The following is a 17,809-nucleotide window of genomic DNA, read 5'->3' as shown; positions in this document are numbered from 1 at the left end:
ATTTTAAAAGCAATCTCAAAGAGGTTTTCCAAGTACAATATGATGAACCAAGTGGAAATCAGACGTATGAACAAACAATGTGTGGTGGTGTTTGTGTTGTGTTGTTTTTGGCAATACTTACTGAAACCAAGGTTGCAGATCTTGCAAAATGGTAGATCCACGTTGTGAATGGGCTAGGCTATGGCCGAATGCTATATGTTCATTGCAAATCTAAATACAATGATTTAGGAGAACAGAAGCTTAGTGTTGGAAGTGAATTCAATTGGAGATTTAGAGTATAGTTTTTTAATACGACGTTGTTCTGGTATTACTTGAAGAAGCCAAATGCACAACATTCATCATTCCAAACCTTTTGGATTGAGAGCATATCAGTTTGGCTCTATAATATGTGCTACGATTCTAACTGCATGTGGATTGCTAAAGATGATGGGATTTATTTGAAAGACAACACTAATCACATTGATGTTTTGATTCATGATTGGGAATAACTATGCACCAAAAATACATTGCTCCATTATTGTATATGGCTAGTTTGGATTAATATAAGGTTTTGGTTACTATGAAGTTTTTTTTTTTTTTTCGGAGTGTTTAAGTGGTCACACCAGGGAAATATGAGAAAAAGAAAATATAACTAAAAAGTAATTGACATGTAATTTCTTTTCTTGAGATTGGATGTTTACATGTTGTGTTATTCACTGACTGGAATGGAAAAAGAAAAAGAAAATTAGCCACATCCTTTTTGTGATATTTTATTTCTCATCCTTTTTGTAGTATTTTATTTCTCTTAATGAATTTTTTTTTTTTTTTTTTTTTTGTGGCATTTAGAGGTTTAGGCATTCACCAAAAAAAAAAATTATTCTTGTTGTACAACTTTACATGTATCACAATTTTTTTTTCTTTTCTTTTTATTTTTCCATTTTTTGTACCTTGACCTTAATCCTGAGCTACTTATGAATTCCTGTTTATTCGGGATTATCTTTAGATTTGCATGGGTGGGGGTTGGTTCAACAGCGCTGGCTCAAATAAGCCTCCCATTTCAAGGGTAAGACCGGGTAGATAGCTAGGGACATAAGGTGCAAGACGGAATTCACTCCTACCCGCTTCTAGGGATAGTAGAGAGGTTGTTCCCTTAAGTGCCGACTCTAGGTCTTGAACAATGGGCCCCACCCTCTCATTGATCCGAGAGGGACTCGATTCAGTGATTGGATCACAAACCAATTGTTCATTAGATGATCATTGGGTCTTAAGGAGCAAGATGTAATCAGGGATAAAACAGCTTTTGACCCAGCCGTTATTACAAACAACTTGTGAAGGGTTAACTTCCTAATCATGGTTATATCGAGTGGACATAATATATCTACAGTAAGAGAAATGCAACTATTGGGCTTTAGTTGAGTGACCCGGTAGTTAATGAATAGTTGTTAATTAGATTAAAGAGTTTAGTCAGTTAATTGCGGATCGTTAGAGCCCATGATCGGTAGGTTCATGAGGTCCCCTACTAGCTCATATCGGACTAAACCTTAGAACAGTAAATTCGGTTTTTCGAGCAAAGCGTTAAATATATACGATATATTTAACCTAATGTTTAATTGTGAATTAAACATAAAGAGGGAGGAGGGATTCATATAAATTGGGATTAGTGTAGGATTTAATATTAAATTAATTATTTAATATTAATTTAATTTTAAAATTGATTATTAGAATTAATTTTGAAATTAAATGGAATTGGTCAAATTTGCATTAAAAGTCAAATTGTTGACTAGGTAGAAAATGTGATGGAAGTCAAATGGTTGACTTTTAATTTTTGAAAGTCAAAAGTAAAATTTATTGACTTTGGACTTTGAGAGTCAAACTTTGACCAAGCTAGTGGAAAGATCCAATATTTGTGAGTGGGAAATTCCAACTATTGAATTGGTAAGTGTTGTCTTCATTTGGAGACACTTGCCCCACTTAATCCCACTTTGAGTTAGTAGTTTTTTTTAGTGTCAAATTCTCATCAAACTCAAATTTGCATGTCATGCATGAAATGACCTATAAGTAAAAGAGTTCTATGATATTTGGTTCTTCTTGGCAAAGTGGAGACTTATGAGATTTTTTAGAAAAATCTTAGGCCTAAAGCTCTCTCAAACCTTAACATATTCCTCTCCAAATTAGTCACTCATCGGATCCCACCATCTCGTTCTAAGGTCGGAGAATAGTCGGAAAGATTCTCGTGGTGGTCTACAAACCGTTCATGAGGCGATTGAAGCGGATTTGGAGAAGCTTCAAAGTCTACAAAGGTTGTATTCTTTTTGCCTCTTATTTGCTTAATTTGCATGCTTATCTTTATAATTAACCTAATTAGAGTACTTTAGATCCATACTCGATCGTTCATACTCGATCAAAACTCCCCAGACATCAGAACTCTCCAGACATCATAATTTCCCACATCTTATATCATCTCCGCGCCCCAAACGGTCCCTGATATTTTTCATAAATCTCTTTTTCTCAAATTTTTGTTTTCAAATCACCAACCAAATTTAGGGTTTAGGGTTTAACTTCACCAAAACTTTATTCTATTTGATGGTGGGTTCCCAATTAAAATCAGGATTCCAAATCAAAATAAGAGTAGCAAAAGCTTACATTAGACCCATATTTCAACTTTTTCTATTCTGTAAAAAAACAAAAAATGACCTTTCATTTAACAACAATAATAGATTTGTAAACAGATGAAGACTTTTCTACGATATTATACAAGTTTTTCTTACCAATAAATCAAGAGCTAGCCATTTGTATTTCGTATTTTCTCATGATTGTTGTAGTCTTCCTATACCATTGAGAATTTGTATCTCTGCTCGTCGAAGAATCTGAACTCGTACTGCTTGTTTGTTGTGAACTCGTTGAATTATTCCCCATTCTCATTGGATTCAAATATTGAAATGGCTTTGCTGGTGGCATTATCTCAACTCCTCCCTCCAACATCTTCACCACTGCACTCATTGGCGGTCGCCCGTCAGGGGAGTCCTGCACGCACCAGAAAGCCACCTCACACGCTCGGTTCGCCGTCTCCTTATCTTCCTCTCCAATGCCACAACCAACAATCAGTTCTTCTAACTTACCATATTCATAAGCATCCCACACATGTTGTGGGAACCAATCAGGATTCCCAGAAACAGTTGTGTCAGCATTGCTCTTTCTTCCGATGATCTCAAACAACACCATTCCGAAGCTATACACATCGCACTTGTGCGTTATTGGATAGTTAATCAACAGAAATTCGGGCGCCGAGTAACCAGGAGTGCCTCGATAGCCGCTGAACGAGATGTGTGTATTGTCCCTATTGCAGAGCTTGGCAAGCCCAAAATCACCAACTTTGGGGAAGAAGTTGGCATCTAGAAGAATGTTTGCAGGTTTAATATCATAGTGAATGATTCTCTGTTGGCATTCCTCATGAAGATAAGCAAGACCTCTGGCTGTTCCAATTGCTATATCATGTAATTTTCTCCATTCAATTTCTTTTCTTTTGCCAAACAAGTACTTGTCCAGAGATCCATTTTCTAAGTATTCAAAAACAAGTGCACTCATGAAATGGTCATAGCAAAAACCATACAGCCTGACCAAATTAATGTGATAAGTCCTGCAAATTGATCCTACCTCAGCCATGAATTGCTCTTCAGCCCTTTTGTCTGAGCTTCTCTTCAAAACCTTCACTGCAACATTCACCCCATTTGGGAACTTTCCTTTGTAAACCTCACCAAAACCTCCAGATCCAAGCCGTGTCGAGTAGTTGCTTGTGAAGGTATAAAGTTGGTCAGCAGTGAATCTGACTGGCTTTTCTTCGGCAATCTTGCGGAAGAATTTCTCCATTGTTGGTGCATCGACTCGCCAAATAGCTGCAGAAGCCATGCTAAGTTCAGGTGGAGGAGAAGCAGGTCTAGGAGGCGCAGGTCTATATGGCGCAGTTATAGGAGGACCAGTCATAGGAGGTGCAGTTATGTTCCTCAACTCCCTTACAACACCTGGTGCAGCTTTCTTGGCAAACTTAAAAGCACATATGGCAATCACCACAAAAACAACCAAGGAAACCACTGAGCCCACCACATCTGAAGTCAATAATAGCTATTCAATCAAAAAGTGTTGGAATGTTTGGAGAAATTGGTATGGTTACAGTCCCTCTTCATACTACGAATAGAACTAAGAAAAAACTAGTTCTGAAACTCTGTATTTAGTTGCTCAGAATCATCATACTTAATGAGAAATTGAAACTTTATTGGCCAGTTTGATAACATTCAACTGCTTCAACTAGGAGTTGAACTGGTCTTGGGGTTTAAAGGACAAGAAGACACACCACCAAGGCAAATAGCAATGCAGGTTTATATTTCCGTAAAATTAAAAACAGAAATGGAACAGGAGAAACTACTTTTTGTTGTTTCTCAAATCTAACCCATTTTTTAAACCTTTTTTAAAATCTAGAAACAAGAAACGACAACAATTATCAAATAAGTCTATTGGTTCAAAAATGAGAAATAGGAATAAGAAACAAGAAACAAGAAATAGAACGTTATCAAATAGGCCTTTACGTCCCATTTGGTTATTGGTTCTTGTTTTTTGAAGATTAATTTTATTTTCTCACTGTTTTAATTTTGCTAATTATACATTTGAATTCTTAGCCAAAATTTGGTTGGTAATTTGAAAATACCCACAAAATGAAATGTAGAGAACATAACAAAGAAACTAAAAGGTATAAGTATAGTGTCAGTAAACTTAATTTTCAAAAAGAAAAAATCAAATGGTTATTAATTAGGCGTAGGTGAATTCATACAGTTAGAAAACAAAGTCTGTCTCGTTGTAGTTGGGTTTCAAATTTTATTCCGAAATGTGTAATAGACTTTTTAGGATTTTCAGCATATTCTATAAGAAGAATACTGTATTATGTATACATAAATCTTTTCTAACAAGTAATAAATAAAAATATTGAACTAAAGAGGTTCTTTGATTTTCAGAACAGAAGAAACCTCTCGGCTTCAACGAGATCACAGATACAGTATACTTACATAAAACAGTAAAGGACTTCACTGGATCGTCGCCGCCGGAGCCTGGCGGATCTGGAGGGAAAAGGGAGGATGAAGATCTGAGATTATTTTTTTAAAAAAAAACGTTAATAATATAAAAGTCAAATCGATAACTGAGATGTACCATTACCATCCGACATTGCAAAAAAAGTTGTTGAATACTTGTAAGATTAATAGAGTTGCAGATACTTACTGGCATAACAGAGCGATTTCGATCATTTCTCAACGCCTCTGAATGCGCTTGAAACTGGCTAGGGTTTTGTGAGCGAGGGGGATTTACAGGCGATTAGCGAAAGTGGAGATGGATTGAAGGAGTTGATATGGTCCGATTCATGAAGGGTCTGATTCTTGAATGATTGGAGAAGAATCGGAAGTAACCTTGAAATTTCCATGGTTGACTTCTTTGATTGGGAAATCAGGAATTTGAAATTTTCCATTTGCTGATAGAGAGAAAGAAGATGACGTGAGGGGGAAGAAACAGGGGAGGGAGAAGATGGCTTCAAATTTCGCGTTACACTCGTTAGGCTTCGGGGTGTCTGGCCAGTTGGCTTAAAACGAAACAAAACAGCGTTGAAAATATCATACAAAACATATAATTTGGTCCATTATGTCGGTTAAGTTTTTTTTTTATATAATTGAGAATAAGATTTAAGTTTATTACTAACGCACTTCTATGTTAATTGAATTACAACGAGTAAAGACAACATAATTTTAGACTATATTTTGAGAAAAATGGCACATTTGATGATTGGGCACAAAATTATTCTGATTTTCTATGGAATTCATGTTCAACGTCCATTAATGTACGTTTATATTAGTTGAAAAGTAATCCATCAATGGTAATGTAAAAAATGAACTCCAACGGATTACTTTTGTTGTTGTTTACTTCGTAACCGTAATGAGATTTGGGGCCTGCATTGAATTTGGAATTAAATCGGAATAAAAAGTGTTCAATCTGATTGCGGTTGAAAATTATATGGGACCCACTATCTTTACCGTTATTGTTATCGTTACCAGTATAGATATTGTTATGAAAATTATGAATTTGTCACATTTATCATTACTTCTACCATTGACACTACTATTACTACGATTCATCTATCAATGAAATCTCATTCCAATTACACCAATTTTCATTACAGTTTGGTAGATGTGACCTCTAATTTTAGTCAACCAAACTTTTTTTTTTCAATTTTCAAAGTTTGGTTTGAATTTTAAAAACATTCTTAAAATGTGGACGATAAAGCATAGAGATCAATAGAAAAAAAATGTATCATATGTTTAATTTACAAAACTTAAAATTAAAAATCAAATGGTCATCCAACCGTTTAAATTATTATTTTAATGAATAAACTATCTATGTTTATTTTTCCCTAAATTTAATTAAATAAAATTAATGTGGACCTCCAACGAATTTAAAATTGGCGTTGACATTGATTTGCAGAGAAAATCGTAATAATTATGTGCCCATGCTATTATTAAAAAAATTATTTCCTTAATCATCAAACATACTTAACCCTCTTTTTCAAAACAACATAAATAATTTAGGCTCATCTACTAACCTTTTAGTTTTCTATTTTTAATTTTTAAAAATTAAGCACGATTTTCATCTCCTTGAGTAAAAAGAAATCGAATTTTTAATCAAATTTTAAAAATAAAAATAAATATTTAAAAGTTATGCGGTCATTTGATAATCAATTAATTTTTTATTCTTGATTTTTTATTTTTAGTTTTTAAAAAATTGATCTGTTTGTACTCAATTTAGTTTCCTATTTTTTCAGATAATTCAAAAATATTGATAGACTCATATTAGCGATATGGTTTATCACTAAATTTAATCTACATAATTAAAGGATTAAAATATCATTTTAGTCTCTACTTCAATGGTTATTCCATTTAAATACTTATTTTTAAATGTCTAATTTTGTTCACTATATTTTTAATAAAACTTAAAATTTTTAAACGTATAATTTTGGTCACCATACATATCATCCTCTTTTTCTTTTTATTTTTCAATTATTTTCCTTCTACAAGTCACGTAAAGGTCAATATTAATAACAATGATTCGGATCTGAATGACCTCAACCACAAGCTCTTGATCAAAACCCTCATTTCATCCAGTTATCAAATCAACGGTGTTGATCCCATCATTCCAAAATCAAATAATAATAGACAGAAAAATTGCATAGATGATCCAAGATAAACGAAAAATGGGTATCTTTTTTAAGTCAATAAATTTTGACATTTTGCTTATATCATCATCGTATGAAATTACCATTTTAATTCTAAATGCATTCTTCTTTTATTTTCTTTATTTTGCCGTGTTTTTTCTTCGTTTTTTTAGTTTCTTCTACTTTTTTCTTTTTGTATGCATTTTTTCTGCCTTTCTTCTTCCGTTTTATTACTTTTGTACTTTTTCCTGCATTTCTTTTTTTTCTTTTTTTTTTTTTTTTGCATTTATGCTATTTTTTTAGTATAGAGCATTAGAGCATCAAACAAACTTCTAAATTGAGCGTAGAAAATATAACATAAAGCGTAGAGTATTGAGAACTGAGAATTGAGGAACATGTAGTTAGCAAAGAGCATATAACATATAACATAAAGCATAGAGGGTAGCGCATTAAGTATTGAGTAGCATATAGCATAGAGTATATAACATAGAACATGGAGCGTAGAGCATCAAGCATTGAACATCGAGTATCAAGTACCAAGAAAATTTATGAATCACAATATAGAGATGGTTTTTAAGGTCAAATAGGTAAATTCACGTGATATTAATAGAATGCCACTTTTTCGGCCCTCAAAAAAAAACCACAATAAGAGACCTCATTTGCCTCAAATTCCGAGTATTCATATCTCTAATTGGAACCTCTCATCTCCGGCGCCACCATTATTTTCAAATTTATTAGATTTGAAACTAACAAACGCTGGCCGATATGTTGGCCTCCGCTGAAAATTTCGATATCTTTAAAGAAACATTCTCCGATTTTCACGATCAGATGTAACCTCCGCCGGCCAGCCTCCACACATTCCAAGCATATATATATATTTTTTATGCTTGAGATAATATCGATTTTTGGGGTGTTAATTTAAATAGGGAAAGAAGAAAGTGAAGTTGGAGAAGGGGAGGAGAGACAGCACTGAGAAGATGAAGTTGCAGAAGAAGAGGATGTGGGAGAGAGAGAATTAATTTATTCTTTAACCCAAGTGTGTCTTGCTTTTTAATTTTCTGTCTTATTTCAATTTTTTTAAAAAAAGTTCTTATTAAGTTGTCAAATAAGCATAACAAAAATTCAATTCTCTCACTTTACATATTAAAAAAAATGAAGAAGATGAAGGAAGAAGTCGATTGTATATTCATCCCTAAATGTTATAAATGTCAAATTAAATTATAATAACAAGTTACATATAATCCCTGCAGATAAAAATTAAATTTAATAAAAGTATTTTCCAAAGCTTAAGTTTTAACATGACATTTGTAACTTACATTAAATGTCCTGATTTCATTTCTAATAGAGTACACTACATTTTTCCATGACAGGGAGAGCTTGTATTTTCTTTTAATAGGTAAAGTAAACCAAATGACTACATTTTTCCATTATACATAAACATATATATATATGTGTATAAGGTGTACGGTACTTTTAAGCCTAAAGACCACGCTTAAACTTCCAAGTTCTAACTCGCCTTTTTATTTTTAAACTTCAACTCCACTGTCAAATTGATAACTTATAACTCGCTTTTAAACCAAGAAAAATCAAGAACTAGCTATCTCTATTTCGTACCTCTTCATTATTGGAGTATCCTTCTTGTACCAAAATGAACTACTTTCTTCATTGGAAGTTGAATAATCTGAACTATTACTAGTTTGTTGCGGATTCCTTTTTGGAGCTGGATTCAAGTATAGAAATGGCTTTGGTGGTGGCATTATTTCTACACCTCCTTCAAGCATCCTCACCACTGCACTCATCGGTGGTCGGTCGTCGGGAGAGTCTTGAACGCACCACAAAGCAACCTTGCACATTCTGTTTGCTCTCTCTTCATCGTCCTCTTTAATGCCACACATTCGAGTAAACTCTTCTAGTTTACCCTTTTCATAATTCTCCCAAACATGTTGTGGAAACCAATCGGGGTTCCCAGAATCCGTAACTCGAGCATTCCTTTTTCTTCCAACAATCTCAAACAATACCATCCCAAAGCTATATACGTCGCATTTGTGCGTTATGGGATAATTATTAATCAAGAACTCCGGTGCCGAATATCCCGGCGTGCCTCGATGACCAGTGAGAGACATGTGAGTACTATCCCTGTTGCAAAGCTTGGCAAGTCCAAAATCACCAACTTTGGGAGAGAAATTTGCATCCAACAAAATGTTAGCAGGCTTTATGTCGTAATGAATGATTCTCTGTTGGCATTCCTCATGCAAGTAAGAAAGACCTTTAGCAGTCCCAATGGCTACATCATGTAACTTCCCCCAATCAATATCTTGATTTTTGCCAAACAAATACTTATCTAGAGATCCATTTTCCATGTACTCAAATACTAATGCACCCACATATATTGGTCATAACAAAAACCATAGAGCCTAACCAAGTTTATATGGAAAGTTCTGCCAATTGTTCCTACCTCAGCCATAAATTGTTCCTCTGCCTGCCCGTCCGAGTTCCTCTTCAAAACCTTCACAGCAATCTTCACCCCATTTGGAAACTGTCCTTTGTAGACCGTACCGAATCCTCCCGACCCAAGTGGTGCTGAATAATTGCTCGTGAAACAATATAGTTGTTGAGGAGTGAACCTTACAGGCCTTTCTTCCGCCATTTCTCGGATGAACTTTTCCATTGTCGGTTGATCGATTTCCCAAATCTGAACTACATTTGGGACTGAATGTGTCACGTTTGGTGTAGCTGAAGCAACTACATTTTGCAACTCGTTTACAATACCTTGCCTCACTTTCCTAGCAAAGCAGCAAGAGATTGCACCAATGACAGCAAAAATCACAAAACTCAAAAGTATATCTGCAAGTCAATGTTTTTATTGAAGGTGGTGAGATAAAGAGAATAACTTGTGACAATAATGTCTCATATTTTTCTTAAAAACAGTGATCAAAGGTACTCACAAATAACAGTTCCTTGAGTATTGCTTTGGCCATTGTTACTCGGCAGAGAGAAGTATGATGACATTCTGAGGGAGACAAGTTGATAGTTTGATAAAGAGTTAACGACGTGAGCATTTGACAACAGAATCAACCACAAAACATCAACCTATGTTTGAATCTCCCTCCCTCCCTCCCTCCCTCCCTCCCTCCAGACATCAGTCTCTTTTTCTATGCCTGTTAAAAAATCATTAGAGTTTCTATATATTCTCCTACAATATATTGTTGTAATCACTATGTCTCTTACTTAAAATCGCTATCCTCATTTCTACCATAGCCCAAGTGCGGAAAGGGAAGAATTATTTTTAAAAGTGCTATAACATTGGTGATACAAACCAGGATTTGGAAAGTTAAATTATAATAGTAAGATATTGTACTACTGCTTAAAAAGAAATAAAAACGATTTTTTGAGGTAACTGCTAAGTGAACATGAATTTTTGAGCTTTTGATCATTGAAAGGATTTGATCTCTCCCACTAATTTCGCTAAAGTTTGTTGGTCTCTTCAACATGCCTATCTGATAGGAAACAGAAATTAAGGGAGAAAAATAATAGATAAATGTTATTCATATAAGAAAAGAGATGCAAAACTTCCAAGCTCTTAAGGGCCCTGTACGCTTCCAGGACTACTCTCCAAAATATGCTTACAATAACCTGATTCCTCTAAACAATTCACTAATTATTAATTATACACTCCTAACAACAATTCTCACACATTCCCCCCCACCCCCCCTATAGCCTCCTAGCAACTTAAAGATCAAGATTCCATTCTAATCACAACTCTTCACTGATTTGCTTACTTCTCAGTTTGAATGGTTGATCAACAGAACATCATACAGCAATTACCAACTAAACTGATCAAAATATATGAAGAGAAACAAATTCATTATAGTGAAATCAAACTAATCCTGTCACGAAGCCTAAACACATTCATTTAATCGCATTTCCGATCGAGGGAGATTAAAAGAGAGAGAGAGTTACATTTACTTGGTAGGAAAATCAGAAGAATGCTAAATCTGGTTCATGCACAGCAACTTTTTCCTCCCATGTTCCTCTTTTTTGACCTTTCGTCTTTCATCGCCTTCTATTCAATTAAAACTTTCTGAGATAAATAAACAAAATAGAGATGAAATTTCGAAGAAGAACCATTCCCATGGCCCTCGCTCGTCCCGTCATCAATTCCTACAGAAACTTAAAATTTGACTTTCTCACCAATACTTCAACATTTCATTCAATGATTGGGTCATCCTAGACAGCGAAAGATAAAATGAATATGAACAATCAATGTACTGGATGAACAAACGAAATCCTAATATGATTACCGAAGATTTTGAAACTTCAATTTCAGAGCTGACTGATGGAGTCAATGTACTCTGTTTGTGGTGTAGAACTGCTCTTCCGAGTCTTTCCAAGCTTCTTCCAATGGCTAATTTCAACTTCATGGGACCGGGGAGATTGATCGGACCCGCCATGGCTGTGTGATTGGCCCGGCCTTTGCAGGAAGAACTTGCAAGAACCAAACAGTATAGAATTAGAAGTCTCGCTTGACAGTTGGATTCAATAAATTCCCGCGTAGTTGGAATTGAATGCTAATTTTTAATTTTTCCCAAATAAATAAATGGGAAAGTGATATGAATAACCCGAAATGGGCTTTTGCCTTTTGCCTTTTGCTTATGCGATTCTTGTGAAATTACCAAAATCATCCTAATTCTTCTTCAATTTCTTCATTCGTCCTCTTGATTTGCAACTTCTTCCATCTGCTTCCTTCTTCTTTTGTCTTCTGCAACCTTTTCTTTTTCTTCTGTCATGTTCTTCTTCTCTCTCTCTATAAAATCAAAGATGGAAAGTTAGAGTGTGAATTAGAGTGAGATGAAGAAGTGAGAGGAAGAAGCCAAAGCGAGACCAAGAAGCAAAAGAAAGAATTTGAACAAAGGAAAATATCAAAGAAAAAATTGCAGTTGTATTTGATGAGGAATGAGAGGGAGAAGAAAGTGTTGGATTTTTATAGTGAAAGTGAAGGAACTCTTTTGACAGAGAACTCTTGAGCGAAAGTAGATCGTCCAAATCCCATTTCAATTGAATGCATACCCTTACAGTCAACAAGAATAGATTATGCATAAAACTTAAATTACAGCATACTAACTCATAATAAACAAAAGGTTTAGAGATTATACCTTTGAAGAATCGTTCTTCAAGTTAATCCTTCGATTGTACTCGTTCACAAACGCATCGAACAAGTCACGAACTCTCCTTGACCAGTCGCACTCGAACCAACAGGGACACTACCACTTGGTGACCTTGGTATTCTCGGTGTGAGAATCCAGGAGTGGTGGGCTCTGGTTAATTTTGGTTAGAGGGAAGTTTTGAGTCAGAGGAGGAAGATGATCGAGAAAGGAATAAGGTTGTCATGGAGACAATCAAGTATATCGCATAGACTATATTATTCGATCATTTAGTCTCTCAAGGAATCGTGTAAAAGACTTTCTTTTACCTGATTGTGAAAGTTTGTCTATCGGAATAATCAAATCACATTTTTATTTATCCCACATTTGCCATAAAAGAAACTAATTAACTTCCCACTAAGGGTGATTAGAGAGAAAAATGGATAATTATCAAATAATTAATAAATTATAAATAAATAAGATAACCAACTGATCATATTATATTTATAACCTATAGTTTTAATATTGCATCATATATAATATATAAAACATAAGTTTTTTTTCTCTATTTTATGGCATTTTATATAAATCATATTTATATTAAATTTAATAACTATGAATCTTATTATAGAATATATATTTGAATCAAATTCAAATATTTATTCCTCCAATTAAACAATAATGTATCAAATACATTATATCAATTAAATCATATATAATTGAATTAATTTAATTATATCATAGATAATCAAATTCCCTCCTATTAATTTGAACATTTCAAATTAACCCAAAAACTGATTCTCAACTAAATCCATTGAAATACCAAGGGGACCTTATGGACCTGTAGCTTGAAGCTCCAACGGTACGTGAATAATTGATTAAACTCTTTAATCACATTATCCACCATCTGTTAACTGCTGGGCACTCCATTAAAGTGCAACTAGATATATTTTGTATCCATTAGATATAAACAATCAACAGTACGATGACCCTTCACAAATGGCTCGTAAGTACAGCTGGGCCAAATTATTGTTTTGCCCCTGTAGTTACCTTTAACTCCTTAAGTACTACTGATCCCTCTAATGAACAATAGATCAAAGTTTTATTATGACTAAACCCCTCTCGGGCTAGGAGAAGGTGTGGTGTCATATTGTTCAAGACCCGGAATCAGCCCTTAAGGGAGCAATTTATCTACTTATCCCTACTTCGGGGAAGGAGTGAATTTCATCTTATGCAGCTGAGTTCCCAGCTCCCCAATCAGACGAATCCCTAAAATGGTAGGCTTGCTGAGTCGGTGATCTAGCCACTCTCACCCATGTAAATCAAATAATCACCCTCATAGACAGGAGTTCACAACTCACTCAAGATTAAGATCATGTTATCTATGGTCATTCTAGTTAAATGAAAGTCTTTATTATGAACGGCGTTATATAACGAGACTAAACACTTCGTGGTTCGGTCTTATACAAACTTCTTTGTATAAAATATCCCCGCTCACAAGAATGATCAGGATCGTGTAGCACTTTACAACATTTATAACACCTACAAAGCGGGTCATACTCGTAATGTCACCAGGATAAGGTACCCAACCTTATCCATATATTACAGACCATTTAGGTTATCACTTAAACACGATCCACTTGTATGTCTCTACATACATGTTTAAGTTACAACGATAACCATGGATATTAATTTATTAGTTTGTGGTTAATGCAACTAAAATATTATATATTTCATAGACAAAAGTGAATAAAATACCATATATTATTAATCACAGAAATGTTTGTTCATATAAGTGTTTACAAACTATAGGACCCTACGAGATTTAGGGAATCAACTCCAATAGAAAGAAAGTGAAGCATTTGCATATTGAAACATAAACAAATGAATTTAATTATATAGGTTAAATTCAAAGTTAGAAACTTTCAAATTGGATTAAAACATTAAATTAAGATGAAGTTTCATGTACAAAATTTAATATGTATGAAAGTTAAACTTGTAATTTCTTTAATTTGAATGAGTTATGTGATTTTTGTCAAGTAACAACTCAATTGATTTAAATTTGACAAACATTTTAATTTTTGTATTTATTTAATTTATTTTGTATTTTGGAGATTTACTAAGTTACTAGCCTACAAATAGCAACTTGTTTCTTCATTTGTAGCATCCCATTCCAAAATGAAGAATTCACTTATTTCTTTCTTTCTTTCTTTTGTTGAGTTGAGAGCAAGTATCCAAGAGTTCTTTCAGATCCGAGCAGTTCGAGGGTATAATTGTACCGGAATTAGACGTTGTATCTTGTTGAGAGAATCGTTGTAGTCTGCTTGCAGCTAATGTAGAGCGAATAATTATTTTCAGGACAATGCTTACCAGAAGCATGTCTCGACTACATTTTGAATCTCCAAATGATTTAAGATTCTTTCAAGTCTTTGATTACTTCCATATTTAAGTCTTGTTACATCATCTAACTTAAATTTGAGTTTGAATGCTATACAATAAGTGTATTGTTTCTAGTTGAGGTGTAATTAGTTTGCTAGTGTATTTAGTTCATATATATATCATTTTCCCCCCAATAATCTGGAGACAATTAGATATCTAAACTGATGGCTATAAACTCCTCCACCAATGTTTTCACTTCTACCATGATGGGATCGCCTATTGTAAAATCGCATGTTGAAAAACTAAAGAAGTTCAAGGGAGATAACTTTAAGAGATGACAACAGAAGTGTTAGGTTTTATGTCCTAAAACTCGTGGTATGTAAACAATGGAGCTTATTCTGAAAATTCAATAAAGGTGTTATTGAATAGATATATTGATTGAATAAAAATCCAATAAACCTAAAAGTCCCTTAACTATTTGATGAGTACTTGAACTTTATGTGGAGACATAAGGTGGATCAGGTTCGAGTAAATAGTCAAAATGATCTATAGTACATTGATAAGGTTGGGTACCTTATTCTGGTAATACTATTGGATACGGCATGCTCTGTAGTTGTTACAAGGAGTTGTAAAGTGCTACAAACGAAGTGATCCTAATTCATTCACGTTAGACATGAGAAGTGGGGGTGTCCTTGTGCAAAAGAGTTTGTACAAGATCGAACCACGAAATGAGTCACTCTTACTTTATAATGTTGTTTAATGTTTAAGACTAACTATTTCAAAGCGATGACCTTAGTAACTTGACCTTAATCCTGAGCTAACTATGAACTCCTGTTTATCTGGGATTGCCCTTAGATTTGCATAGATGAGGGTTGGCTCAACAGCGCTGGCTCAATATGACTGCCATTTCAGGGGTAAGACCGGATAGATAGCTGGAGATATAGGGTGCAAGAAAGAATTCACTCCTAGCCGCTTTAGTAGAGAGGTTGTTCTTAAGTGCTGATTCTGGGGCTTGAATAAGGGATCCCGCCTTCTCATTTGGCATGAGAGGGACTCGATTTTGTGATTGGATCACAAAACAATTGTTCATTAGGGGATCAATAGGGACTTAAGGAACAAAAGGTAATTTCGGGGGTAAAACAGATATTTGACCCAGCCGTTATTGCGAACAACCTGTGAAGGGTTAGCTTACTAATCATGGTTATATCAAGTGGACATAATATATCTAGTTCAACTATGGGCTTTAGTGGAGTGACCCATTAGCTAACGAATAAGGGTTAGATCAGTAATGAGTTTAGCCGATTAATCTCGGATCGTTGGAGCCCAATTTGTAGGTCCATGAGGTCCCTCTACTAACTCGAAAATGGATTAGCTCTAGAGTAGCGTGATAAGTTAATTTGAAACGTTCAAATTAGAATCAAATGAAATTGGAGAAAATATATTTAAATATGATTTAAATATATGAAGATGAATTTATGTAAAAAATTAATTTAATATTGGATATTAAGTTAATTAAAATTATTTAAATTGTTTAAATAATTATTTATTAATTTTATTAGAAAATTAATTTTGAAATTAATTTGTAAAATTAATCATTTTTTATTTTAGAAATAAAATATGATTTTAAAATCAAAATAGATTTTGGAAATTGAAAAATTATACAAAATTGAAAATGGGTTTTTTATGTTCATCTTCAACTAGCTTATAAGGAACCCACCACCTCTTCATTTAGTTTACTCCAAGCATGAGTTGTATCCCATGCAACACATCTCTTTGCATGATAGTCTGCAATATATTGAAGAGATTGGCGTGAAGAATGGATAAAAACCAATTGAATTTTTGCTGAAAATTTCGGATGAAGAAGGTGTTCTTCAATGGGTTGGTTCATTGAGCTTTCTCCATATTCCCATTGATTCCAGCTTATTTTGAGTCCCACAACTCAATCTAGAGCACCAAGAGGATAGTAGGAAAGATCTTGTGGTGGTCTACATAAGGATTTGGAGGATTTTGTAGCTAGAAAATGGAGATTTCAATGGTTCCACCAAGGTATGTTCTTGAAACCCATTATACTCTGTTTTTAGCATGTTTCTTTTCAACCAAAATTAATGAATTAGAGTGCTTATGGATTTTGTTCCCTTCCACTGCGTGTTGGTGTTGATCCAACAAGAAGATGATCTTCTATCTCATCACACTGAATCTTACTCTCATGTTGAAGGAAGATTGCCTAATTACCCCACCATAAGTTATCAATCTTGAAACAGAAGTTGTGAAGCATGCATGGATGTATTCAAACTTCCCATGCCATAATTATATATTCAGTGGTCTTGAGGACACTTTGTATAATGTCTATTGCAATGCCTATAATACATCAAAATTATTTGTGGGAGACATTAGACAAAAAGTATAAGTTGGAAGATGTTGGTACTAAGAAACTCTACGCAGAAAAATTCTTAGATTACAAGATGATTGATACCAAGTTAGTAGTCAATCAGACAGAAGAATTGCAAGTTATTGTAAGTGATTTGCAAAGTGAAGGTTTGGACATCAGTGAGTCATTCCAAGTTTGATGTGATTGAGAAGTTACCTCCTTTGTAGAAAGATTTCAAATGTTATCTTAAGCACAAACGAAAGGAGTTATCAATGAAGACCTTGCTGTGAAACTCCGTATAGAAGAGAAAACATAAAAAGAGATAAACTCTAGTGGAAGTCAAAGCCAAAGCTCATATTGTTGAAGCTTTAAAGCATAAACCCAAAAAGCATAATCTTCAAGAAGAAAAATGTGAATCATGGGTCAAGGAATGATACTAACAAGCGCATTCGAGGAGATAACTCCGTATAGACGATAATTGCAAATTATTGTCCGTGATTTGCAAAGTGAAGGACTGGACATTAGTGAGTCATTCCGAATTGTTGATGTGATTGAGAAGTTTCCTTCTTTGTGGAAAGACTTCAAATGTTATCTCAAGCACAAACGAAAGGAGTTATCAATGGAGACCTTGTGGTGAAACTCCGTATAGAAGAGAATAACATAAAAGGAGATAAACTCTAGTGGAAGTCGAAGCCAAAG

The 17,809-nt window shown here is 34.3% G+C and overlaps 1 protein-coding gene and 1 pseudogene across 3 annotated transcripts; both read right to left on the bottom strand.

The window, feature by feature from the left end:
• Positions 1-2,525: 2,525 nt before the first annotated feature.
• Positions 2,526-5,575, bottom strand: LOC120085243 (rust resistance kinase Lr10-like). Of its 2 annotated transcripts, none has more exons than XM_039041145.2 (3): positions 5,245-5,575; positions 5,034-5,084; positions 2,526-4,082 (listed from the first exon to the last, which is right to left on the bottom strand). In XM_039041145.2, the coding sequence occupies exon 3, from the start codon at positions 3,958-3,960 to the stop codon at positions 2,755-2,757; it is 1,206 nt and encodes a 401-aa protein (XP_038897073.1). In that variant the 5' UTR covers positions 3,961-4,082; positions 5,034-5,084; positions 5,245-5,575; the 3' UTR covers positions 2,526-2,754. The 2 variants fall into 2 exon arrangements, with proteins under 2 accessions (XP_038897073.1, XP_038897072.1); XM_039041144.2 differs by having other exon boundaries at positions 5,034-5,110; positions 5,245-5,573.
• Positions 5,576-8,467: 2,892 nt separating this feature from the next.
• Positions 8,468-12,177, bottom strand: LOC120087073 (PR5-like receptor kinase; annotated as a pseudogene). Its single transcript, XR_016531815.1, has 5 exons — positions 11,896-12,177; positions 11,524-11,707; positions 11,189-11,303; positions 10,168-10,232; positions 8,468-10,066 (listed from the first exon to the last, which is right to left on the bottom strand). The product of XR_016531815.1 is annotated as a PR5-like receptor kinase (transcript).
• Positions 12,178-17,809: the final 5,632 nt, after the last annotated feature.

The sequence above is a fragment of the Benincasa hispida genome, chromosome 9 (assembly GCF_027475165.1).
Source record: "Benincasa hispida cultivar pf3 chromosome 9, pf3_genome.v1.1, whole genome shotgun sequence".
In the NCBI taxonomy this organism is placed as follows: Eukaryota; Viridiplantae; Streptophyta; class Magnoliopsida; order Cucurbitales; family Cucurbitaceae; genus Benincasa; species Benincasa hispida.
This window is presented reverse-complemented; position numbering and strand designations above follow the sequence as displayed.